Here is a 26,435-nt window from a genome sequence, read left to right on the forward strand (position 1 = left end):
TTCTGTCTCTGTCTCTCTCTGTGTTCATACCTCCAAATCTACTTTTTCTTTTGTTTCTTCCATCACTACTACAAAGAGAGATTGAGAGTGAGTTTTTTAAATTTTAATTTGTTGGAGGAGAGAGAGATATCAAATCAGATGATGATGATGATGAGTCAGAAGAAGGAATTAGAGGGCGGTTCTTCTTCTCTTTCTCAGCCACCGTATCATGTAATTCATAAACTCCCACCTGGAAACACCCCTTACGTCCGTGCCAAGCACGTCCAGGTTACACCCCTCCACTCTCTTTTCTTTTTATCCATTCTCCTTTTATTAAACGCTGCATTTTTAAATTTTATATTATGTATATAGTAGTGGACTTGACTTGTTCAGAACTATATATATATATATATATATATATGTGAAAAAAAGATGCTATAATTAATTTGATAGTTCGTAATTATTATAATTATAATGATGGGGAGATCTTATTTCTGCAAATCTCAAAGGGACATTATTATTATTAGTGATCAGTAATACTAATTATAGATTTTCAGGATAAAATTTAGTTATAGTTTTATGAATTTATGATGATGAATGGATAATCCTAATAATAGTTACCATATCAATTTTATGCTCAGTGCTCACAGGCACACCAAAAAACTACTATTAGTATTAGTTACTCTTCCATTATTAACCACGGTTAAAAAGTTACATGCTTTACACATGAAAAACCTAAAAATCTAATGAGTAACACATTGCCATGCCGATGCGGTACTTCCTCCTTTCTTCTCACACACACACACACACACACACACACACACACACACACACGTATATATATATAGTAGCCAATCTTTTTTTTTGGGCTGGATAATTGTTTATGCGGGTGTGGGGGCTCGAATCCCCGAGCTAACGGTTTCATGGTAAACCGGGTACCACTTGGGTTACAAGGCCCGGTGGTATATAGTAGCCAATCTTATTAATTTAATTTATGATGAAATTTATCATTCTTGCATGGAGAGAGTATTAATTATAATGTTGTACTCTCATAATAATTTTCTTCCTTTTTTAAAAGTATGAGACAGACAGACTGACTAGAGGTGATTTTATCATTTCTGAAAAATTTAAGAAATAATAACCACTAGTACACTAATATCTCCATTTGTTGAATTACTTTTTGTGTTTGTGGCTTCATGATTTTTTTTTCTTTTCTTGTGAGGCATTGGTTCATAATTGAGCAGATCGTATTCATATAGAGGCCTTGGTCGGTACTAATTAAAACAATCCTACAAGATAAAATTTGTGGGTCTGGGCCATTTGACATTTTTAATAGTATTATTGACTTCTTGTGTATTAAAAATACATTCTAAATAAATAAATAAATAAAAAAAATAAAATAAAAAAAATCCCACACATACGTTATTCCATTCTTTGAACTTTGAAGTTTGAACTCTAGAGTGGAGATGCAAAGTTGCGACTTGAAATTCTAAACCTTAATGTCATTTTTGTCATTTCCCACATTTAAAAGCTATTTATCCTTATTTAAAAATGATAAAAAAAAAAATGCTATTTATCAATTTGGTAAGTACCCAGCTTCAAAAAAAAAAAAAAAAATTCACTGTAGTTTGTCAAATGTTTTTTCGAAATGTTAAAAGCTCTTTTTCAGTTAAAACACTTCCTATAATAGTACAAAACTGATCTCTAATCTAAATGATTTACTAAAACTTTTGGGTTTAATCTACAGTTAGTTGAGAAGGATCCAGAAGCAGCTATAGTTTTGTTTTGGAAGGCTATAAATGAGGGTGATAGAGTAGATAGTGCTCTCAAAGACATGGCAGTAGTTATGAAACAGCAAGATAGAGCAGAAGAAGCAATTGAAGCTATAAAATCTTTCAGGGATCGTTGCTCCAGACAAGCTCAGGAATCATTGGACAATGTCCTTATTGACTTGTTCAAGGTATACTTATATAACCAAATGAATTTTTAAATCTTTATGGCTTAGGTTATTGCTAAATTAATAATCATTAATTACCCGTTTATCTTGTTTATTTATTTATTTTTATATATAGTTTAAGATAGTGGCATCATATTTTCACCATTATATTGGCAGTCATATTATATATGGCGATGTCTCCAAATTATTTACTTCTCCATATCGTGTGGTTGAATGTGTTAAGAACAAAGGCCAAATTCATCCAAGTTCCTATAAATAAAAATTTAAGCATTTCTTGTTGAGAAGCTCATAAATTTCTGCCGTTTCTTATACAAATGGCTTTTCTTCATAATTATATTTATGAGACTTCTCGTAAAGTTAGCATATTCAGAATTTTCTTACAGAAAGTAATTGGATGCTGTTGGGGGTGATAAGATGGAAACTTATAATGTTACAATCTGCTCATATCTACAAGCACTTACACTTCTTTTATGTTTCTTATGTTGTGTTTCTAGCTAGATAAAAGACAGTTGGGATTCTCTATCTGCCTTCATTAACTTTTTTTTTTTTTAAATGGCACTAACCATAATAAGTTTAGCAGAAATGTGGGAGAATGGAGGAGCAGATTGAACTATTGAAACGAAAGCTTCGGATGATTTACCATGGAGAGGCCTTCAACGGTAAGGCTACCAAGACGGCTCGCTCTCATGGAAAGAAGTTCCAGGTTACAATCAAGCAAGAGACCTCCAGAATACTGGTAATAAATAACATCTAAATTCTGCTTGGTACTTGTTTGAGCTTGTCAGCCTAGCCAAATTTTCAAATTTTTGTCACAATTGTGATTTTTTCGTTCCACATTTTCTACTAATCAAGCATAAAACTATTAAGACATTTTAAGATTTTATAAACTATATCCCCTGACCAGCCACAATTATGCCAACAAGTTTTGTTTGAAATCCATATTGCTTGTTTTATGTCCCCTTGGAATTAAGGATTTCCTCTACTGCCTCATGTATATTCTATTTTGCTTATATCATATATGAGTTGCCTGTTTTCACTTTTATTTACACGTGGTCTTATGTTTGCATATTTAATCTACTGTACCCAAAAATTACGTAAATTAGTAAATAAGAAGGAAGAGGCTTCATGAACATGAGTACCGGCTTTAAAATTCACCTTTGCTTTATCATGTAAACATACGTAAATCTAATGGCTTTCACTTTGTCTAATACAAGCACAAACTTCTTGGAAAAAATTAAATAATCAATGAACCCCACCTTGCATTTCCATTCCCCAATTTCATTATCTAAATTGTTAGCATAGAGATGTGACTCTGGAAGTATTTGCACAGGGAAACTTGGGATGGGCCTATATGCAACAAGGAAACCATATGGCCGCAGAAGTAGTCTATCGTAAAGCTCAATTAATCGACCCTGATGCAAACAAAGCCTGCAACTTGTGCCTGTGCCTGATCAAGCAAAGTCGACATGCTGAGGCACAGTCAGTTGTTGAAGAAGTATTGCAGGGTAAACTTGCAGGGTCCCAAGACCCCAAGTCAAGAAATCGTGCAGAGGAGCTGGTGCAGGAATTAGAACAACACCAACCTGCACCAACATCTCCAAACATGTCAAGATTAAGTATAGAAGATGCTTTCATTGAGGGGCTTGACCAGTTGATGAACCAATGGACCCCAATAAGATCAAAGAGACTTCCAATCTTTGAAGAGATCTCTTCATTTAGAGATCAGTTAGCTTGTTAATGTGGTCTTTTAATGTTTGATTGTGAATCTTGTTTGTTTATGTGAAAAGGAGGGTGAGGAGAGATTCAATTGAATCTGGGGTGCCAGTGTAAGTGTAACAAATGAGCATTTTCATAGTACTGTATATTTTTTCTTCGAGTGTCTTTTTGTAATAGGAGTGCTTACGTTTTCTAGTGGGCCTGACTTGTGTCTTTTACCAGTTTGGAGATAGCATGATTGACCTATAGTTGGTTGTCCTTATTGAAGAATAAAGAAGGCAGTAATGTGAGGACAAGCTTGTCTGTTAACGCGTTTGGAGAATAAAGTCCAACCTGAATTTTTCGTTAAACAATCATGTGAAAGCAATCTAGGCGATGCAAGCAAAAGGAATATACCATGTACTAAAGTAGTAGATCTACAAAACACGAAGTTGAGGCACCTTATTTTACACGAATAAATTAAACCCAGTGAATTTTTTTGGATAGAAAATAACATTACATTGTAGACACTCGATTTTGTACCCATGATTTAATCAAGGAAGATGAGTGGAGTGACCATCCATGTACAAAAAAAAAAAATCATTCTTGCATCACATGCATCAATTTGTTCATGTATTGTATGCATTAATTCATTCATTGCATATCATAAAAATGATTTTAAGATTCTAAAGGTCGCAATGGTGTTTCCGATTTCCGAATCAGACCATCGGATCGAAAGATATTGCATGCTCAAGTTTGCACGGTCCATATGCATTGTGTCTAGGTAAGGTCGATCGCACATGATTAGTTTAAATTAATTCTGATTAGTCAAAAAATTAAAATTAATTAGATAATTTTGTGATTGATTGATAATTAGTGTTTAAAATAGGGATGCATGCATAGGAATAAAAGGGATGATTGGATAACAACAAAATTGGGGATAATTTGAACATTATCAAGATTTATTTTAAGAGATTTGTCCACAAGATAATTGTTCTTAAAAAAGCTTGAATTATCCAGAAAAGGAACAAAAAATCATAAACAGAGGTTGAAAACACGTCTAGGTACAAGGACCGGCCAAGAAACCCTAGAAAGAGAGTTTAAATGGCACTCGAACACGGAAGTGTGTTCGGCATCCAAGAGCCAATTCGGCACTTTTGGAGTGCCGAATTTCCCTTGGTTGGGCTTTGGCCCAACGGCCTTCGGGTGGCGATAATGCACACCATTTTCGATCTTTTTGCAAAAGGATGCATCCGAATTCAAACCCTAATTATCTATACCTATTTTTAGAGTCTTCTGGCCTCTATAAATAGAGACTAAACCTCATAATTCAGCACCTTTTTTTCCACAATCTGAGAGGCATACATTTTCGATCCTTTCGCAAAAGGATGCGGCAAGATTCAAACCCTAATCATTTGTACCTATTTTTAGAGTCTTTTGGCCTCTATAAATAGAGACTGAACCTCATAATTCGACACCTTTTTTTCCACACTCTAAGAGGCATGCATTTTTTACTCTCAAACCACACATATTTTTTTATCCTCCCTCTGAGTGTTGCTACAAAATTAGGGTTTTTAGGTTTCAAAGAGAATTGAACAAATTTCTTTAAACCTTGAAACATCCTTTCAAGAACAAAGTGTGCTAATGCAAGAGGTTATTTTCTTCACCCTTCTCTTGTAATGTGATCATGCATATTATATCTCTTTCTTTTTCAAATATCTATGAATTGTTAATTGTCGTTTTGTTTAAAGCATGATTGTTTTTTTTATATATGATTATTATAATCTTTTTCTTGAATGTCAATAAATTTGCATGTGAACAATTATTTTTCTTAAAACAAAATAGATTTATATATTTATAAGATGTAGATCTGAATTTTTTCTCAATATAAAAATAGATCTACATCTTCCTTAAATGTAGATTTGAGTTTTCTCAAACTAAAGGAGATCTGCATCTTTATGAGATGCAAATCTAAATTTTTCTCAAATCTGATTTTCTTAATACATGCAAATTGTTGAAATAAAGAAAGAGATTGTGTATTACTGTGTTTGTGTTTATTTTAATTCATGATTGCATAAATTTAGATTATGAGTGAAGTTTTCTTCTTAGAAAATATTTTTTTAAATATATAACAAAACAAATCCGAATTTTTGTCGTCACAAAACCTTTTTTTTACATACTACAAAACAGATCTAATATTTTGACAAATCAAAATCATTTTTTTTTAACAATAAAAATAGATCTGATTTTTTTTAACAAAAAGAAGAGATTTCATCCATACATAAAGTTGTGTAATTTAATTTTTCATTCACATGTTCAACATATCATGCATGACATTCGTAGCATAGTACATTGGTCACAAGAATCTAGAAGACCAGACTTTGTTTAGGTGGAATGGGTGCCTAACACCTTCCCATTCTGTAACCTAGCCTCCAGATTTAGGTTTTTGGTTTAGTAGATCTAGCCTTATCTTCATTTGTTTTAGGTAGAATGTAACTAGGACAACAAGTCATGTAAATATTTGGTAGATTGTAACTAAAACCCAAAGCTATGTAACTTTTTAATTATCTTTTAGATGTGTAATTTTATTCAATGAATGAATGAAACTATTCAGTCATGTATTTTGTAATTAGTATTTTTTTTCTTATTTTTGTGTATAAAGAAAAATAAGTGACGACTCCATACTACTTACCCAAAAAGAGAGGTGCCCTAAAAAGGTACCCGAATCTCTTTTTTTATTAGGGACACATCTCTCACATACATGTATATAAAATAAAAGGTATGCCTTTTTTGTGTGGAAAGAAGATGAATTTTGATATGTTTCACATACGAGAAAACCTTTGTACCATTTTTTTAATTTTTATGTTTTACCGGTCATCATTTATCATGTATTTGCTTGACTTTTCTTATAAAATAATTAAAATTTAAAATAGAAAAAAAAAAAATCAAACACATGGCATACCATAATTGGTGAAACATAAAATGAAACACAAAAAGTAGTACAAAAGATTTGAATAATCTAAATTGTAATAAAAATTAATTATTATAAGTAAAATTGAATAACCCATCAATTATTATGACTTTAAATATTGATGCAATTGTCAAAAAAACAAAAAATGTAACATCAAAGTAGAGAGAGAGAGAGAGAGAGAGAGAGAGAGAGAGAACCCTTACATTTAGGTGATAAGCTCATTGGTTTGGAGTGTGGCATAAACCTAGAGTTCCTAAGTTCAATCCATACTGTGGGGTATTTTACCCCGCAAGCTGTTTGTCCTCTTTGGGGAGCCAAACCCGCAAGGTTTTGTTCTCGGCCCCGAGTGTGGTCTTTGGGATTTTCACCTCAGGCACTTTGGCCAATATTGGCTTGACACCCTAGTCCCACATCGGTTGGAGATGCGCCCCACTCATGACTATATATTTATAGAACTTTCTATTCTCAAATATTCAATATCCTTGAAAATCAAAATATTTTACATTCATAAAATATTAGTTCTATTTGTTCCCTCAATTAGTACTGATATTCCTATTACAAATAAAACTTATTCTTCTTAAGAAATTACAAACTTTATACCCTATTATTGTGGTTCACCAAGTAACCGGTTATGAACTCTGCTCCCTCTTACACAATATTTTGGCATCTCTCTGTATCTTTTTGAGCTTGGTGAGTTAGTTAATTCTTTCCACTAACTTCTTAAGCATATAAATTATTTTTTACATTCTTGATTGTGTGTTATTAAACTTGCTTTATTCTTATGTTGAATTTTGTTTCACTGTTGCAAAAGCGACTAAATTTAAGTATGAATTTCATATTTCAAATAAATTGTTTCACATATAAATCTTATAGAAATAAATATATGTATCTTATCAATACTTTTTTTTAATTACATAGCTGTAGACACCACATATTGTACCTCTTACAACTCGAGCTCTCATTCCCCAATGATGTTGGAATTTTAAAGTCCAAGGTCGATTTAGGGCCTAATCGGAAAGAAATTGACTTGAGGAAGTATTTTTGGAAAAATATAATTCTTTTTAGACTAAATAAATCTATTTTTGAAAAATAAAAACCAAAAAAATCCTAGGGCATGCATACACATACACGCGTGTGCGCACGCATGCTCAAGCTCTACACTGCATGTGCATGCTTAAAGCATGCACATGCATACACGAGGCATGTGTGCACATGCTAGGGTTCCAGAAACCAAAAAGGAAAGATTTTCTGCATTTAAAACTTGGTTTGGAACTATTCCCACATCATCTAGGAGCTGCCCTAAACTCCTATTTTTGGCTATAAAAAGCCTAAAATGGTAGATTTTCAAAGGAGGAGGAATTATGAAGGCAAACACACAAGATTCACTAGAAAATGGTGAATCAAAGAGGGAGATTTTCACAAAACTCACTCAAGTCAATATTTTTATGGTTGAGACATTTTATGATCTTTATCTTCGAGTTTCAAATGTTTACTAACTAATTTTGGTTTCGTTGTGACTAGATTGACTGAGGGGAACAGTCAAAATCAAGATCTAAAGAGTTCTTGTGTTGAGGTAAAGTTTCTATCTTTGACCCTTCATTTTTCTTAGGTTTCTTTGATTCCTTTGTTTGTTTATATGTTTTAAGGCTTTAATATATTTGTTTAGTTTAGGTTTTTGTTTTGTTTTATGTCTAAAGCATGTTAGGTTGCTAGATTTTTGCTTTTGTGTTTCTGTTCTGCAAGTTTCTGGGTTTAGGGCTTAGGGCGTGTATGTGTGCATATGCTTACTGCATGCGTACGCATACAACTGGGCTACGCATGCATGCCCTATGTATGTGCGCAAATACTCATGCCTAAAAACCCTAATCCAAGCCTTTTTACTTTTGTTTCTTTGTTTTGTTTATACAACATGCCTCTGTTTAAGTTGTTTTTCACATCTAGAAGTCTCTGCTTCTCTATTTTTGTTTGTTTACCTCTTTGATGCTAATTAGGGTTTTGATTTGTTTATTTGCCATGAACATATACATATGAATATGTGCATGTATTGATGCATAGGTGCTGTGGTGCAATGAGGTAAGCCATGCACTCCTTTGAACATGCATTGATTTGAATATGATCTTGCTTTGGATGATGAACATGAATATGTTTGCTTGTTTGCCATTTCCTTAATAATGAGATGCTTTTAGCACGTTTGTTTGAATTTACTTTGTGATGTTTCTGCACTTGGAAATATATTTTTAATGCCATGATGGATGAATATGTCATATTTGCTTGCTTTAGATGCATGCTAGTTAGGATAACAATGTTGAGTGTGTCTTTAATGAGATTAAGACATGGAACACAATGAGTGGAAGCCGACCCACGGGTCAAGTGGGGTTGGGTGCCTAACACCTTCCTATTCCCATACCTAAACTCTAGACACGTGCTCTGGTAATAGATCAGTCCTTCCACGAAGGGTGTTATATTTATGATTCCTAGACCTAATCTAGGTGATGACTCCATTTTTTTGCCACCATGGTCTATCCTAAGCCAAGGTGTACCCCCAAACACCTGCATAATCGCAGGCACTTATGCCCACAATAGCACAAATTTAAGCTACTATAATGTTGGTTTCACACTACCCCCACACACGCATATATAAAACATGTCACTGAAAGGGCTTAAAGAATATAAATTTTTAAGATTAATATTAGTGAATTCAAATATTTTATTATCCTCCCTAATTTAAAAAATGGACACTTGTTTTTAATATTATTGATTGCATGTGTCATTAAATTTGCTTTTTGATGGTTTTTGTTTCTATGAAAGAAACTAAACATAAGGAAGAATGACATATTCAAAATCAATCACTATTTTATTATTACTTGGATAATAGGTATTCCAAATAAAAATAGTTACTTATATAAAATTGATAAGAATAAGTGAATAACTATTACATTCATTTTATACACTTTATATCTTGACATGATTTGAGAGCTAAAACATTAACATAGCAAAATCCTAAGGCCAACTATGTTTTGTGGGATGGGGAAATATTATTTTTGTCCCTAAATTTTGGAGTCACAAGCAATTTGGTACTTTTTAGTAGCATTCAATTTGGTCCTTATTATTTTTAACTTATAAACAATTTGGTCCCTTCTATCAACTTACTAACGAAAAATGCCTCCGTTGGAAATGGTTTACATTACAATTGCACATGTGACTAAATAATAACATAAAATTCAAATAATTAAACAAGAAAAAAGCTACATAAGCATTTTAATGAAAAAGATAAAGTCATGTCTAAGAAAAAAAAAATTGTAAAAAAAAAAAAAAAAAAAAAAAAAAAAAAAAAAACCTCAACTTCTTTTATTTTCTTTTGTATTCTTGCACTTTCTTAGCCACCAAGCATAATACCCAACACACGATAATATGAAAATCCCAAACTAAATTGAAACCCTTTACCAAATCAAGCACCCAAAAAGACCCATCAAACCCCAATAATGAACAAACATTGAAAAGATATCCATATTGATCATTTCACCTCTCTAACTATTCGAATCTCAATGCACCCAAACCTGATTCAAGAAATCAAGACAATCACCACCATTCTCCTAAACCTAAACTTCACTCCAATTAGACAAAAAGACTCGATTTGGATAAAGGAATTGAATCCAATCACAGTAATGCGAAATAGAAAAGAAACCAAACCCATCTCCACCAACAGCCCCAAACCTATCTCCACTAGCCACCACAGCTTCGTAAACCCACGCAATGAAGCCTGTCTTTGGTAACTAAGAAAGTAAAAGAATACAAAAGAAAATACTAGAAATTGAAAAAAATTTAATTAATCTTTTTCTCTCAATTAAAATTTTTTTTTCAATTTTTTGTCTGACATAGCTTTTTCTTTTTCATTAAAATGCTTATGTGGTTTTTTAATGTTTAATTATTTGATTTTATATTATTATTTTAACCAATTGTGTGCCAACAATGCAAACCGTTCGCCACGTAAGCATATTCTGTTAGTGACTTGATGGTAGGAAACAAATTAATTGCAAGTTAAAAATAACTAGGACCAAATTGACTACTACCAAAATGTAGAGGCCAAATTGATTGTGACCCCAAAATATAGAGACCAAATTGATTGTGACCCCAAAATATAGGAACCAAAATAGTATTTTAGCTTTATGAGAGTTATATTTTGTTTTAGTGGTTGTATAGCGTATACAACATCCAACAAATGGTTGTATTCAACATCTCACTTACATGGGCATGAATGTGATACTGAGAGGATCATTGTATGCAATTGTTATACAAGATTGCACCTCGTGACAAAACATAAAATGTTGATTAAGTCTAAGGAGCAAGGACACTATTTTTCACAATTGACGACATAATTACCTATTATGATTGGTGTATTATAAAAGTGATGTTAATCATAGATATGGACCCAAGTAAAATTGATATTGCTCCAATCATAATACATAAATTCAATAACTCTTTTTTTGTGTTTTTTTTTGTGAAGAAGGCAAGGCTAATTACGCCAAAAAAGAAGAAAAGAGACAAGGAGACTCAAGTTTAGCAGGAAGGACAAAGGGCCAACAAACCATTTTCCAGACCATATTTCTTGTTCACTATATTACTATTATATCCACCAAATATTGTTGAACAAGTTTCAGTTTTATACACCTATGTTCCAATCCAGCAAAGATTTGGAATGTACATGCAACTTACTAATAAGATACCAGTATAATAGCATAACTCAAATCATGGATAATATTTCTCATTTCCTCGAAGTGAATGAGGAAGCTTAGCTGCATCAATGTCGGGCCGGATGATGAGACATCCCAATGCATGGATAGCCTACAATGCACGCTAGAACTGCTTTTGAATGGTCTCAAGAGAATGTTGGAAGCGGTTGGAAGTTAGCTAGGAGTCAGCGTTGTGTCCGACAATAATAACAATGTCCCAACGAACTCCTCCACTAAAACAATACTAGTGTCCTCTAATAAGTGCAACCTCTTCAACTCATTACACAAGTGCCTAAAAATGTTCTTGTCCATGCGAAAAATGTTGTAACAAACTTAGGGATTTCCTTCTAGTTCTTCTTAGACGTACGACCTCCCACTCAAGATACTAATGCACATAGATCGCTTTATGTAGTACTTTTGAACTTACTCTATACATAGTTGAATGTAGGCTGTGGCAATCTCGAGCTCGACATCACTATCGTACTCATCTAAATCGAAGTCGACCATGACTGAATCATGATCTGAATCGGCGTCAGCCATAATTGAATCACACCTGTGAGCAGCCAACAAGTTCACATGAGCCACTATATAGAAGTACATATATATATATATATATACATATATTGCTATATGTATATATATGAGTATATATAATTTTGCATAAGGACATATGTGTGTGTGTATATATATTCACACACACACATATATATATGTATCTATATATATTGTTGTATGTAGGTATGTATGCTTCTGAATTGGTATATGTTACAATATATGTATATCCCAATTATTGTATGTACATAAATATATGTATATAGATATCTATTACTGTAGGTACATAGATATATTTGTAGAAATAAATATATACATATATGTATGTCCTAATATATATATATATATATATATATATATATATACACGTTACTGTGTGTACCAAAGAAGAAGTAAAGAACGCATCAGATTTTCTAAAATATTTATGTCGCCAAACAAGGCAATTCATAGAAGAGAAGACAACCGCAAGACATATTTCATACATAAATAGCATAGATGTCCAAAGCATTCAACATAATAAAGGAAGGCGATTGTTCAAAATATTAACATAATACAGACTTTGACCATTGAAATTAAAGCAAAATAAGACTATTATGTTGCCATGGCTATCTAAACGGTGCACCATCAACAACCCCTACCACTACTACAGTCCACCACCAAAAAACTCAATCCAAGCCCTTCTTCTATCTACCATCATAGCAAAGAAAGCAGCTCTACTCTTGGGATTATGAAGCTCCGTTACGACCTTGCAATATGTGAAATGATCCACATCGGTGTGCTCATTGAGTAATGATACAGCTTGCGTAATTGACTCTTGCTCACCCCCCACAAAAGACTCTCCGGTAAGAAACTAAGATGTAAAACTAAGATCTAAAACTAAAAATTTTAAGACAGAATTTTTTGAATTTTCATATAAGCAAGGCCAAGGACCATAAATGATCACATATCGTAGTGATGATATGAGAACCCAATAATTTAAGTGGCTACAAAGTTGCTACAAAGAGGATTAATAAAAATTTGCACATTTGAAGAACATATAAAAGTCTTGTAATTATAATGGAGTAGTACAAACATAAATTACATATCAACAACAATCATTTCTCAATAACTCATATCAACAACAATCGTTATTATAATTCCTTGTCAGGACTCATGTTATTTAATCTTATAGTAAATAAAAGCTAAGATTATTCACTCCAAAGTTTCAACTTACATATAGTTAGTGTATTATTAGTATAATAAATAAGAAACTCTTAAGCATCAGTACTTAAAAAAAAATAAATAAAGGGTGGAGGGGGGAGGTAACAAGGGTAAAAATGATCTAATTAGATTATTGTAAAGCAGGAGAGCCAAAGAGCAATAATCAATTGTGTAGGGATAAAGGCCCAGAATAATATGTTGGGCCTTGGACTTTTGTCTGAGGACGCTGAATTATCCGAGGAGGGGTAAATAGTTGTCAGGGGTTCCCAGTTAAAGTCTCATAAGTGAGGAACGGATGGAAGGTGGTCCGAGGAGGAGCTCCTTCTTGGATATGATGAATGCAGCTCAAGTATGTATTCCAGCAACTAGGATAACCTTCCAAGAAGCTCCAGTGATAGGAACGTGTCTCATGAACGTGCGAGAATGAAGGAAACTCAAAAATATCTAAGGGAAAGCTGCTACCACCGCATTAAATGCACTACAGGTACTTTTCTGGCCGCATTTATGTGGAGAAGACCTCTGAACAATGCTGCCTTGGCGAACGCAACTCACAGAAAGCCAAAGAGGGTGTTTGATGGGACAGGTACTCAAGTAAGGACTCAGATGATCAACAAGTGTAAGATCAAGATGGCCCAAAGAGCGCTATATAATGTGAGAGACCCTTCATGAGGAAGGAGGAGAAGAAAGAGAAAAACACCATCGCAAGCTGGGAACTAGACCTGTAACAAAGCTTTAAGAGCAAACATTTAAGAATCGGTATCCTCGGACCAATTCGAGGACGTTGTTCCTTAATAAACTTCTGTTATCTTTCTCTCTTTGCCATCAAAATCTATTTTTCTGTTATCTGATTCACTAAATCCTAGTTTTTCAACCCATTCTCTACAAATTTATTGTTTTGGGCTTAAGTCCATATACCCGTTGGACTAGAAGTCTAAATCAGGTCCTTACAAGTTGCATGTGGACATTCCTATTTGGGCATGAAAACAAGCACTACTCAACATATTGCAAGTTTAATTGGGATTATTTCATTTTCTTTTGTTTATTTTGCTTAAAAAATAAATTTGATATAATTAAAATTAATTTTGAAAATATTGTATTCCATCATACCTTAAAATTTTTTCAAATGAAAGGGATTATTAAGTAGATCATGTTTACTTATATAGTGCATCAATTAGAAATTTAGAAGTACTGTAAGAAACATGGATTATTCCTTTCAAGCATTAGGTAAGGGAGAATGGCCCAATGATCTAACTTTATACCCTTCATTCTTTTGAAAGCAAAAGATACAAGAATTTTGGAGTATTCATATGTCAAATCTCTCAATAATGCAATTTTTAGCATTTTAGTCTTTAATCCTTCTATGAAATTATTAAAGGCATATATTGTTGGATTAAGACAGATGAATGTGGCTATCGAGAGAACTAATCTGAGTTCACACGAGTGATGGGATATATGGTTGAATACATTGAAACTTGAAAGTAAAAAAAAAAAAAAAAAATCTTTCCTTACTATCCGAATTTTCTAGTTGTAATAGCCTTTCAGCTCAAAAAAATGGTAGAAGAAACTCTTTTAAGCAATGGCCCATGTAATAATCCATTAATAGACTTTCAATTCCATTCTAAATAAAAAGTAGGTTCACTTTTGAAAATGGCAATCGAATACTTTTACAAACTCAATTTTACTACCACGACAGATTTCTTAAAATTATAATTATATACTTATTGTCAAAATGAATATTAGGAATAGGTTCAACCATCAGACTTGAACACTTGCTTTGAAGGACTATGCAAAATGGTAACAAAGGCAACAAATTCAACCAAGCAAACACATATAGTAGTTCCAACTGAATGAAACAGATGCTGAAATAGCTTCATCAAACAATATCCAAAGCATATACTCAAGATTACTCAACAAGTTTACAGTTACACATACAGATCTCAAGGATTTAAAGGCAACAACACAGAGGCCACAAAATGAAGACAAAATGCATGACCTAGGTACGAAATTATAACAAAACAAGCAAACAAATGATGAACTAGCTACGAAATTATAACTGAATAACCAAAAAAAAAGAGGACAAATAAAATCACATATAGAAGGAACTGAAGGAAACAAAGTCATAGTTAAATTACATTGAGGTAGACCTACCAGTAAGGGAACACAGTGAGGGGAGGAAGCACTCAAGGGCACTGTTGCTCTATATAGCACTACTGAGGTGGAGGAGGATGAGGATTCTGATTCCATCTGAATGAAGAGGTGAGACTAAATAAGCACTAAGGTGGATTAATGTGAAGTGATTTGAGGTAGATTTAGATGTGAAAGAAAGCTGCGACAACAAATAAAGAAAATTAAAAATATTACCTGACCAAGCCCTTGGCATTGTGTGAGTTTGACTTAGAGCGGAGTAGGGGTGGGTGGACTGCAATTCGTGTCAGTGAGGGTTGGGATCTTTATGAGGGTGAGGGGCAGTTGGGCGAAGAACCCAATTTTGAGCGAGGGGTTTAATGGGTTTGACTTGTGTTGGTGATGTGGTGTGAGGGACAGAGTGTGTAGAAGACGCCGTGAATGGATCAGTGAGGATTAATGGCGCTGGGTGAGATGGGGTTAAGATGACGTTGGTGTGGTGATTCGTTGTGAGGGAGAGAGCTTTGACTATGGTGAGATGGGTTCGTGAGGAGCAAGGTTGTCAAAATCGGGATCCTACATAGGATCGTGGGAGGTAGGTAGGATCGAGAATCGTAGAATCGGATCATAGATCGTAAGATCCTACCTATTTTCAGATTTTAAGCAAAAAACCTATTGATAGTAACTTTGTGTGTTATATAATCACTTAAAATATGAACCCATCCATTAAAAAAAAATTGCATCATAAAATGTAATTTGCACACACTACATCGTTCTTATGTCATTCTAACAAAACAAAATATATTTAACTTTTAACATAATGTATTTAAAAAGTTCAGTACATGTTTAATTAGTAACTAAATACCAAAATATTATCTACACATACGGAAAATGTTTTCCAAATTCTAAGTTCCAAATCCAAAATAAGTTAGGCTAGTTAGCATATAAAAACTAGCTAACTACAAATTTACAATATGTAATCCAAAAGAGAATTCTCAATCTAAGGTAAACTAGCTAATTACAAATATGAAATTCAAAAGAGAATTCCCATTCTAAGGTTCTTCTAATCTAATCACTGTTATTGTCATATCTCATTTCATCATCTAAATATTTTAGGTTTTGTTTTTGAAAACGTTAAACTTAAGTACTATAGGTTTTTTTGAGATTTTATGTTGACATAGGGGTAAATTTGGGACTTCAATTCATTATTGAGCTTCTGATAACCCGTTGGGCTTGTGGGTTTAGGTGGATTATCTTACCCAAATGAAACTCACTTAAAAAAAAAAAAAAAATCAAGCCAAATGGTAGGATCGGTAGGATCCCATACGATCCTATGCGATCCTACACGATCCCACATACGATCCTACCATTTTTGCGATCTTGCTACGATTTTAAACTTTTTGGTGAGGTGGGATCGTAAAATTGTGCGATTTTACGATCCAGATTGCGATTTTGACAACCATGGTGAGGAGAGTTATGGCGGTGGGTGAGATGGGTCAGTGAGGATTAATGGCACTAGGTTAAAGCTCTGACTATGTGGGTGAGTTTTGATCGGTGTTAATGCAGATGGATTCGGCGTGAAAAGCGCAGAGGTTCTGATGAGAGGAAGAGATCAGACACTACACAGATATGTCACACCAGGTGGGCCCATTAGTGTGTTCAAAATAATTACGATATTGCCACTGAGAAACGTTGTTTGTTGTTTTAAAAGAGGTTGGAGGTGATTTCAAAAGCATCATTTTAAAAACCGCATTTTCAACAACATTTTCCAAACAACCCTAAACACGGATACATGACCAAACACATGTTTTTATTTTTGGACACCAGTGTTTAGTGTTTAAACACTAAAAACTAGTGTTTAAAATCCATGACCAATCAGCCTCTTGTTTTCTGTTTTCCCATTTCTACTTTGGAGTTTGAACACATTGGCATTTCGTTTTGTCCCACATTGAAGAAATTGAAATAAAATAATAATAATAATAATAAAATTCCCTCTCCTTTCTTTCTTTCCTTCGCGCAACGTTATCCAGAGTTGAGTTATAAGAAATAGGCCAAATTCCAAAACTTAGGGGGTGTTTGGTTTAGCAATTTCCATAACTCATATCTCAGTTTCCATAACTCATAACTCAAAAATTGTGGGACTCATAGCAAAAAGGTTGTTTGGAAAGTCCATAACTCTGTTTTCATAACTCTGTTTCCATTATTCAATTCTCTGATTTTTGAGTTATGAGTTATGGAAACTGAAAATACATTTTGATTATTTTCAATTTCCATAACTCATAACTCAATGGCAATATTGTAATTAAACACACATAGGGGACCCACAAACAGTACTCAGCCGCACCTTTTGACCTTTGACTTTTTTTTTTCCTTTCTTCTCTGGGTTGGCTATTTGGTTCTTTTTTTTTCTTTTTCTTTTTTCCTCCTGGGTTGGCTGTTCGGTTTGTTCTGGGTTTTTTTTTTTTTTTTTCACTGGTTCGATCTATTCTGGGTTTCTTCTTTTTTTTTCTTTTTTTTTTTTTCATTAGGTTCGGTGAGTTTGGGTACTAAAGAAAAAAAAAAAAAAGTTGCACCGGTGACAAGTATGGGACTCACAAATAGTGTGAAAAATATTGAGTGATGAGAAGTGTGTGATGGTGCCAAATAAACATAGTATTTTAGAGTGATGAGTGACAGAAATTAAGTGACAAAAAAAAAAAAAAAAAAAAAAAACCAAACAAGACCTTACCTCTTAAGTTTCACTGTTTTTAATTTCGATCATCTAAATTTCAAAATTTCCTAATTCAGTCTTCTATTCCTATTTAATAGACATCACTGTTGACTTGACATTAAATCCCGAAACTAGGCGGTTTTGCCTCTAATTTAATATTTATTTTTTACTTTATTATTTATGTCTTAATAAATAAATAAATAAAAACGTTAATTAAAAAAAAAAAAATTGCAATACACGGTTTGCTCTCCTCCCAAGTAAAATAAAAATAATAATAAGCCATCATTCCCAAAATTCCTACCCCTACCCCTACCCCTACCCCTACCCCTAACCCGACTGAGAGAAAAAGAGATAAGAGGAAACCGAGAGAGACTTGGGTGTCTCAAATCTCAAAAGTATGGAGAGAAAGAAGGATAGCTCCAAATTGAACATCGCCATCTTTCATCCCGATCTTGGTATAGGTATGTCTTTCTTTCTTTCTTTTTTAATCTTCGATAATGGATTTCACTTTTAAGTTTTTAATCTATTTTGGTTATCCATACTATACTATACATAGGTGGTGCTGAAAGATTAATAGTTGATGCGGCTGTTGAACTTGCATCCCATGGCCACAATGTTCATATTTTTACTGCTCACCATGATAAAGATCGCTGTTTTGAGGAAACGCTTGCTGGTCAGTGACTTACCCTTGAGTTCTTCTTCCTTCCTTTTTTTTTTTTTTCCTCAATATGAATATGGACTTGAATGAGCTAAAAGCAAAAGGCAAGCGCTAGGGTTGCTTCAATGTTGGCTTAGAAGTCAGTTATAGATGCTAGCGTACAAGTTCAAAAACTTTCAGGAACTTAGGCTAGCTAGAATCTGCCCCTTTCCCAGGACCTTATTTTATTGGCTCTCCTTGGATCCCATGAGAAATTCTTTTTGTTGATTTTGCTTATTTGGTCATTTATGAATCTTGAGTTATAACTTAAACAAAATTGTCTTCCACCCATTTATAATTAGTCTGAATATATGTGATGATCTGATGACACAGTGCAAAGGAAAGAAAATTAGATGGCCATTCTTCAATTGAAATTTTTTATGAAAGGTAGAAGGATATTTATAGTTATGTATGGCTGTGTTTGGTACACTGTATAAATTGCTGGATTGGATTGGATATAAGATATCTCATCCTGTGGTTGGAACACACCTGGATTGGATTGGATTGAATTAAAAATAATAATAATAATAATAATAATAAAGATGTAATTTATTACTGGTGTTTGGCAGCCAACTGTAAGCTTCAGTTATCAAGATGGAAAGAGGATTCCTTTGTTTTGGACTAAAGAAAATTACTGGAAGTCAGTTCTCACCTGCAAGCTTGAGTGGCTGGTGGCAATCTTGAGACCGTGGGTGGTCGTCAAGGTGACCCATCACAGTTTTTACGCAACTAACAAGGAATCTATGTTATCACCATTAGCCGTATATACCACCTCCCCCATAGTATTATTATGCATTATGTTTTTTAATTGTTAAGTTATGTACACCTAATGAGTTTTGAACACAAGACTTTGTTAGAAAAATGGTTAAATGATTAAAATTTAACATTTTTTAACAACTCAAGCATTTGAGATAAGTGGTAATTTATCAGACTTCACCCTCCATCCATATTCTTTTAGGAGGAGGAAGTGCCATTTTAGCCGAAGTTCATTTTCTATTATTATCATATATGCCCTATGGAGGATTAAAAATTCCATGGGAAATATTATCTCCAATCCAATGGTTGTGCCAAGTGTTGGATACAGTTAAATTTAACCAATTCGGCTGCAATATATGTAACCTATATGTGTATATTTGTAGATATGCATGTGTGCTTGTGTTTATGTGTATATATATATATTATATGCCTTGGTTTAAAAAGCTCTTTGTGTAAGATGTAATGCATCTAGCATTCTAATATGTCTTACCGACGTTCATTGGTTGTCCAGGTACCTTTTCAGTTACAGTATATGGTGCCTTCCTTCCCCGACATATTTTCTACCGTTTTCATGCTTTATGTGCATATCTGCAGTGCATTTTTGTTGCTCTTTGTGTGCTGTTCATGTGGCCTTCATTTGATGTTATACTAGCAGATCAGGTCTCTGTTGTCATTCCATTATTGAAACTTAAAAAGCCAATGAAGGTATATATACTTCTTTCATATAAACTGTAATCTGGATGTCCTGGCATCTTTTTTGTTTCATGCACCACATTCTTTTGCCCAGGTTGTATTCTATTGTCATTTTCCAGATCTGTTGCTGGCTCAACACACTACTGTTCTCAGGAGGATATATAGGAAACCAATTGACTTCATAGAAGAAATAACCACTGGTTAGATTCCATGTCTTGACTTTGACTACTCTTGTAAATTATCCTCATCTCCTAAGTGTACGCTTGTGCCATGTAAATCTACCATTTGTTTTTAATTTTCTTTTGGGACTCTAGGAATGGCAGATATGATACTTGTTAACAGCAGATTTACTGCATCTACCTTCGCAAATACATTCAAGCATCTTCATACTCGGGGACTTCGACCAGCTGTTCTTTATCCAGCTGTTAATGTGGATCAGTTTGATGAACCCCATTCAAATAAGTAAGCAACGTTTGTGCATCTCCCTTTAAATTTTCTAGTTCTAGGCATAGGATGCTATGTGTAGACATTTCTTTTACTATGTTTACTTTGTCCACTATAAGCTTAGAGTCTAATTCTCTTTATCTTTTTTTTTTTTTTTTTTTTTTGGGGGGGGGGGGGGGTGGGTGTTGGTTATAGGTTGAATTTTCTGTCCATCAACCGATTTGAAAGAAAAAAGAATATAGATCTAGCAATTTCAGCCTTTGCTATGCTTCACAACCTTGAAGGAGATGTCCTCCAAAATAGTAACCTGGATGATGCTTCATTGACCATTGCAGGCAAGTCTCTAACGATTTTGTGAATGCATACTCTTTTTGACAGATATCTCATACCTTTGGGTAAATAATTGTGAAAGTATATGTCTTGGGGTAGGGTTTGTTTATCACCAATTTATGATTGCTCAGAAGGCATTGTGTACTTAAACTAAGACTAATTATGCATACATGGCCAATTAGAAGTAACACCTCAATACTAGATTCTTCATACGATTAGCTGGGCAACTCTCTGTTTTGCCATTGGACTCTTCTGGTAACTTAACATAGAAGGCTTTCCATTGTCTCTCTGTAAGTTCACAAATCAAACCTAAATATTTCAACTGCCATGTATAATTAATATTTGAGTGGAGCTACATTGTTCATATCATAACTGGCTTGGTAATTTATGTGCACTAAATTACTTACCCAAAAAATTTCGTGTACCAAATTTGTAATTAAAAAACATGGTTGGCTATAATATGACATGTAGATGGTAAGAAACAATTTATCTGGCCAAATGAGTTGGTCATTTTAACATAAGGGAAACTGTTCACATGATAAAGCAAAACTCTTGCTAGAATGGTTGATTGAAGAGGATTTGCTATATTTGTCTGCACATCCTCCTGTTTAGCCATACATGATAAGGGGATGGACTTTTATGTAAAGGGTTATGTGATGAAATCAATTTGCTACTTACATGGCAAAAGAAGACCTACATTCGCCCGTTTGAAATAGTTACAACATTTAGTATGGGAATTCTCTATAAAAGGGAAGGGACTAATGGAGTAATGTTTATAACTGGTAATAAAACTTGATCATGGTCTTAAAAATGCAATTAATGGAATTCACAAGATTTGGTAAACAAAGTATAAAAAATTTGCCTTTATTTTCTTCCAAACCATCTATTCCACATAAAAAAATTCATAATATGTTGCAGGTGGATATGATAAACGCCTGAGAGAGAATGTTGAATACCTGGAGGAGCTTAAAAGCTTAGCAGAAAGGGAAGGAGTGTCTCATCGGGTTAACTTCATTACATCATGCTCAACAGATGAAAGAAACGCACTTCTCTCCCAATGTCTGTGTGTACTTTATACACCAAAGGTTTGAGCATTTTTATTCTCATGAAATTGATCAGTTTTGGAAAAAGGAAATTTGGTTTTTATATCTAAGTGTTCAATTATTGTAGGATGAACATTTTGGGATTGTTCCATTGGAGTCCATGGCAGCTCATAAACCTGTTATTGCATGCAATAGTGGTGGCCCTGTAGAGACAATTAAGGATGGGGAAACAGGATTTCTTTGTGATCCTACTCCACAAAAGTTCTCTTTGGCTATGGCTAAACTTATTCAGGACCCTACAATGGCTAAGAGAATGGGTGAAGAGGCCCGGCGACATGTTACTGAGTCATTTTCCACAAAGATATTTGGCCAGCGACTAAATCAATATATTCTTGACATTGCTCAGCCTAAGAGAGACTAAGAATAGTGAACATGGCATTAAGAAGATGACAAAGAAGATAATAATATCTATATGCATAGCTCTTGATCTTTTTGGTAACATAGGACAGTGTTGTCCCATAATGAATTCATGAATAGTGAATCATCTGTGTAGTTAGAGAGGAACATTTCATTATACTCCATGCATTTGAATTTCAGTTGCTCAGTTGGAAGTTCACTAAGAGCTAACAGGATTTTGGTGTATTTGATTACATTCCGGTTATGTTATACCATCAAAGCTCAACCCCTTCCTCCGCAAAGTCTCTCTGCATGATGCATGATAGCGCAATTGGGTTAACATGCACATCAGGCTTTTTCAGCAGCCACGGTGAGTGACGCTCTATAGTCTATAGTGATCTGTCCCCCATGTTTTAAGGGTTCTTCTACCTCTTTAGTGGGGTCTCCTGCCGCCAATCCTCGTGGTTGGCCTGCTGCTTTTTGCGGTTTTTGATCTGACCAGATCGGAGCTGGTTCCTCCTTACAAATCAAAATATTTTATATTCGAATAAAATTGGTTTTATGTTTTATATATATACACTCAATCAGTACTAATACTCCTATTACAAATAACTTTTTTTTAATAAATAATTTGATAGTTATGACGTGGGGGGGGGGGGGGGGAGGGATTTGACATCTGGGTGTCTTCATTGAAAACATCAAAAAATACCAACCAATTAAGCTTCAAAACTTTTGGCCAATTGCAAATAACATTGATAAATTGCACTCCTAAGGATCCAAATAACTTGCTAGGAAAAAAAATGGTTTACCCCAAATGCCAGTCTTACATTTAAAATAAGAAACAAAAATGATTTGAAGAAAATTTATTTATATTATATCTTTACACTTATTGTATTTTAAATCAGTTCAAACAAGTGCCAGTGCAAACTTTGGTTTATTTAAGACCAAAAAAAAAAAAAAAAGAAGAAGGTTTTAGGGGAAAGTACACAAGTAGGGGAGTGCACAAAACCGACAAACCGAAAAAAGCGGTTGAATTGTTGCCAAATTTTCAGTTCAGTTTGGGTTCGGTTTTGAATTTTTAAAACCAAAAATATTCAATTCGATTTTCGGTGGCAAGTTTGAATGCGCTGAACCAACTGAAACCGAACTGAATCATAATAATATATTTTATATTAAATATATAATATATAATATTTGGGTCTCAGGCCTCCTATACATATTTGGGCCTGCCATACATATTTGGCAATTTCATTTTTTTTTTAAAACCATTTGGGCCTTTCTTTTTTTCTATTATATGATCTAGCATTTTCTTGTTTTTTATAGGAATCAATCAATTATAGGAATAAGATCCAACCCTTTCCCATTTTCCATGTTTTCATTTTATTTTTAGAATAAGTAAGAATAATTAAACTAATTACTAATTAGATATCTAATTAACCTAATTAAACTTTATCTAATTTAACTATAAAAACAAAAGTTAAAAACCCTACCCACAACCCACACATTTTACTTTCACTCTCACAGACTCCACTCTTCAACCCTCCACTCTCACCGCTCCACATGCCGCCTCCACACATCGGCCTTCCTACACCGGCCTCCACACGTCGGCCTTCCTACACCAGCCTCCCTATGCCGGCCTAATCTTTTCATTCTCACGTTGACCCTCTCTCTCTCTTTAATTTCTCCAGAATTTCTTCTCTCTTTTTTATATTCTGGGTTTGTTTAATATTGAATCAATGCTATTTTTTCAATTTTTATGTGCAAATAAAGTTAGAGTTTTGAAAAACCCATGTGCTTGGTTGCTTGTGTTGGTTGGTTTCTTTATTAAAGATTAGATGAGAAGCCATTGGAGATCAAAAGAAGTGCTACTGCTCTTTTTGCTTGGATTTAAGTTTGCTGGGTTTATATTTTGAGTTTGTTCTTTGTTTCTTTTCTCTGGATCAATTTTTTTTTTTTCTTTGTTTGCTTTCTTAGAAATAAATGATAAGGAAACCCAAAAAACCCACCGAAACCAACCAAAACCGATTGTAGGTATTATCTGACATTAGTCCAAACATTAGAGGTGATTTTTTAATTTTACCCAAAAAAGATATAAATTTTATATGATTAACATCAATGGCCTTATCATCACAAGTCACAAGTAAACTTGTTTATTATGGCAATCTAAAGATTAGATTTATGATAAGGTAGTAACAACATCAATAATTTTTAATATTTATATTAGATCTTAACATTGCCCATTTTTTTCATTTAGAATATTTATTAAAAAAAAATTGTGTTTATTTAGTATCTTCAATTTTTCGTCTATTAGGATGTTTCCATTTACTCCTTTCTTGACACAAGTGTACAATTATACATAAAAAGAATGAAGTATAAGAAGACAAACTAATAGGAATCATCGAGTGCATGCAGAGGTGTGGATAAGGTATAACTAAAATTCTCTTACTGGTGTATGGATATGTACAACTTCTTCACATAAGGCAATCATAGACATTGGTTGGCAATTGTCCATTTACTGTTTGCAAAGGTCCACCAAGCTTTACGCATGTGCAAATCTTATCCCTATATCTAATTGATAAGGTTAGGATATTCTTCTTCGTTTAATGATGGCAAAGAGATAGGGCTTGGCTTTTATCAATCTAACATAATATATTCTATACCTAATCAAAGAATTGTATGTATCTATACACTTAGTTACACATTATTGTATTAGGACACTTATTGTCTTAATAGTTTTCTCTTAGTCCCTGTTTTGAGATCTAAGTCAACTGTTGTACCTATTTGCCTTACATTATTATTTGTCTTATCCATAGTCCTTGACGTATATTGTTTTTTCAACCAAAAAAAAAGAAAAGAAAAAAAAAGACATATATTGTTTTGATTAATAATCTGACAGAACAATCCAAGATTGAATCTCATGTAGTCCTGTCTTTGGTTACATGCTTACATCATTGCTGATCCTCCCATATGAAGCTTCATTTGAAATGGCAGAGAAGAAATTTAGGGACTTGCGACTACCTAACAATGGAACCGAAATGGTAGACTATTGGTGTTCTAGAATAGCTTCGTGTCGTACAAAATCATAATGAAGGCGTGGCCTAAATTGATCAAACATCCTCCTGTCAGATGAAACCCATAGGATTGAAAGGTTTATTCATGCGGCAAAACGATGACTAAGAATACCACTAAAAAAAAGATAAAAAATAAAAAATAAAAGAATACTAGAAAAATAAAATCGTAATTCATGCTCAACCAAAAATAAAACAAAAATAAAAATGAAAGGGGAGATAAAATATAAAAAATGTCAATAATAGAGAAGAAATGCCTGAATTAATTTGCAAAATCACGGTAGTTTAGTGAGAAAGCCCAGGGATATAACAAATATCACAAAATTTTCCCAACATTCTTATTTTCACTTGTGATAAGTCCCAATTGAATATTTTATTATTGTATTTTATTTTATTTTTTGATAACTGAAACCTCAACTTTTGTGAAAATATTATTACAATTGGTTGTAAAACTTTTTAGTTTTTACTCAAGTTCGTTGTTAATATGTTATGTTGTCACCAGAATGAACGAGACCAACTCCAATCTTTTCAAACATCCTCTAGCTTTACCGCCAAAACAGTCATCATTGCTGGGCACGGGAGCGTGCAGATAAAGATATGGACAACCATGGCAACTATACTTTTGTTGATTGATTTGGATTGCTTTTTTCTATGATTTGCTGAAAGTGGATTAAACTAAGACTATAACCTAAAAAAAATATAATACAGGAAGTGGAATAGATTAAAGAGTGTGGGAATTATTACGGGTGCTTGTTATTGTCAAATGGCCCAAGAATGATTACATATAGGTCACAAATCACACATATTGGCGTTTTTCCTTCTTGAAGTAAACACATTGAGAAACTTTACGGGGAATAATGCTCGAGTGCAGTGATTCAAAGAGGATGTTTAAAATCAACCTAAAGTTCCAAGGAAGCAGTAATTTTTTTTCCTAATTAACACTCAAATACTATTATCCTATAATAGAAACATTTTACTCAAATCCTATAAAATGAGATAAATGTGAATATTTAATCCAACAAGAACTACCCGCATGCACTCCTCACACTTTGTTGTTAATATTAAGATTAACATGAAAAAGCCAATTCCA

At 33.6% G+C, this 26,435-nt stretch overlaps 2 protein-coding genes and 1 long non-coding RNA gene across 4 annotated transcripts; 2 read left to right on the top strand and 1 right to left on the bottom strand.

Annotated features, from left to right (window-relative positions):
- Positions 1 to 7: 7 nt before the first annotated feature.
- LOC115993772 (protein SULFUR DEFICIENCY-INDUCED 1) lies at positions 8 to 3,937 on the top strand. 2 transcript variants are annotated; one of them, XM_031117745.1, is made up of 4 exons: positions 8 to 267; positions 1,727 to 1,939; positions 2,517 to 2,672; positions 3,267 to 3,937. In XM_031117745.1, exons 1-4 carry the CDS (start codon positions 139 to 141, stop codon positions 3,672 to 3,674), a joined length of 906 nt encoding a protein of 301 aa, XP_030973605.1. In that variant the 5' UTR covers positions 8 to 138; the 3' UTR covers positions 3,675 to 3,937. The 2 variants fall into 2 exon arrangements, with proteins under 2 accessions (XP_030973605.1, XP_030973604.1); XM_031117744.1 differs by having other exon boundaries at positions 2,514 to 2,672; positions 3,267 to 3,847.
- A 7,300-nt stretch (positions 3,938 to 11,237) lies between these two features.
- LOC115994072 lies at positions 11,238 to 15,640 on the bottom strand. Its single transcript, XR_004093114.1, has 3 exons — positions 15,446 to 15,640; positions 15,233 to 15,328; positions 11,238 to 11,885 (listed from the first exon to the last, which is right to left on the bottom strand). It is a non-coding gene; the product is annotated as an uncharacterized LOC115994072 (long non-coding RNA).
- Positions 15,641 to 18,192: 2,552 nt separating this feature from the next.
- On the top strand, positions 18,193 to 22,540 carry LOC115949589 (alpha-1,3/1,6-mannosyltransferase ALG2). The gene is made up of 8 exons (XM_031066871.1): positions 18,193 to 18,379; positions 18,475 to 18,591; positions 19,883 to 20,076; positions 20,159 to 20,264; positions 20,379 to 20,526; positions 20,704 to 20,843; positions 21,757 to 21,923; positions 22,009 to 22,540. Exons 1-8 carry the CDS (start codon positions 18,316 to 18,318, stop codon positions 22,300 to 22,302), a joined length of 1,230 nt encoding a protein of 409 aa, XP_030922731.1. The 5' UTR covers positions 18,193 to 18,315; the 3' UTR covers positions 22,303 to 22,540.
- The last annotated feature ends 3,895 nt before the right edge of the window (positions 22,541 to 26,435 follow it).

The sequence above is a fragment of the Quercus lobata genome, chromosome 6 (assembly GCF_001633185.2).
Source record: "Quercus lobata isolate SW786 chromosome 6, ValleyOak3.0 Primary Assembly, whole genome shotgun sequence".
Classification (NCBI taxonomy): domain Eukaryota; kingdom Viridiplantae; phylum Streptophyta; class Magnoliopsida; order Fagales; family Fagaceae; genus Quercus; species Quercus lobata.

Excerpts from the sequence above, each read along its gene's own strand:
- LOC115993772 (XM_031117744.1), top strand. The coding sequence starts at position 139 with ATGATGATGATGATGAGTCAGAAGAAGGAATTAGAGGGCGGTTCTTCT. Across the intron at positions 1,940-2,513 it reads TCCTTATTGACTTGTTCAAG|CAGAAATGTGGGAGAATGGA; the intron begins GTATACTTATAT and ends TAATAAGTTTAG. Across the intron at positions 2,673-3,266 it reads AAGAGACCTCCAGAATACTG|GGAAACTTGGGATGGGCCTA; the intron begins GTAATAAATAAC and ends GTATTTGCACAG.
- LOC115949589 (XM_031066871.1), top strand. The coding sequence starts at position 18,316 with ATGGAGAGAAAGAAGGATAGCTCCAAATTGAACATCGCCATCTTTCAT. Across the intron at positions 18,380-18,474 it reads TCATCCCGATCTTGGTATAG|GTGGTGCTGAAAGATTAATA; the intron begins GTATGTCTTTCT and ends TACTATACATAG. Across the intron at positions 20,077-20,158 it reads AACTTAAAAAGCCAATGAAG|GTTGTATTCTATTGTCATTT; the intron begins GTATATATACTT and ends TCTTTTGCCCAG.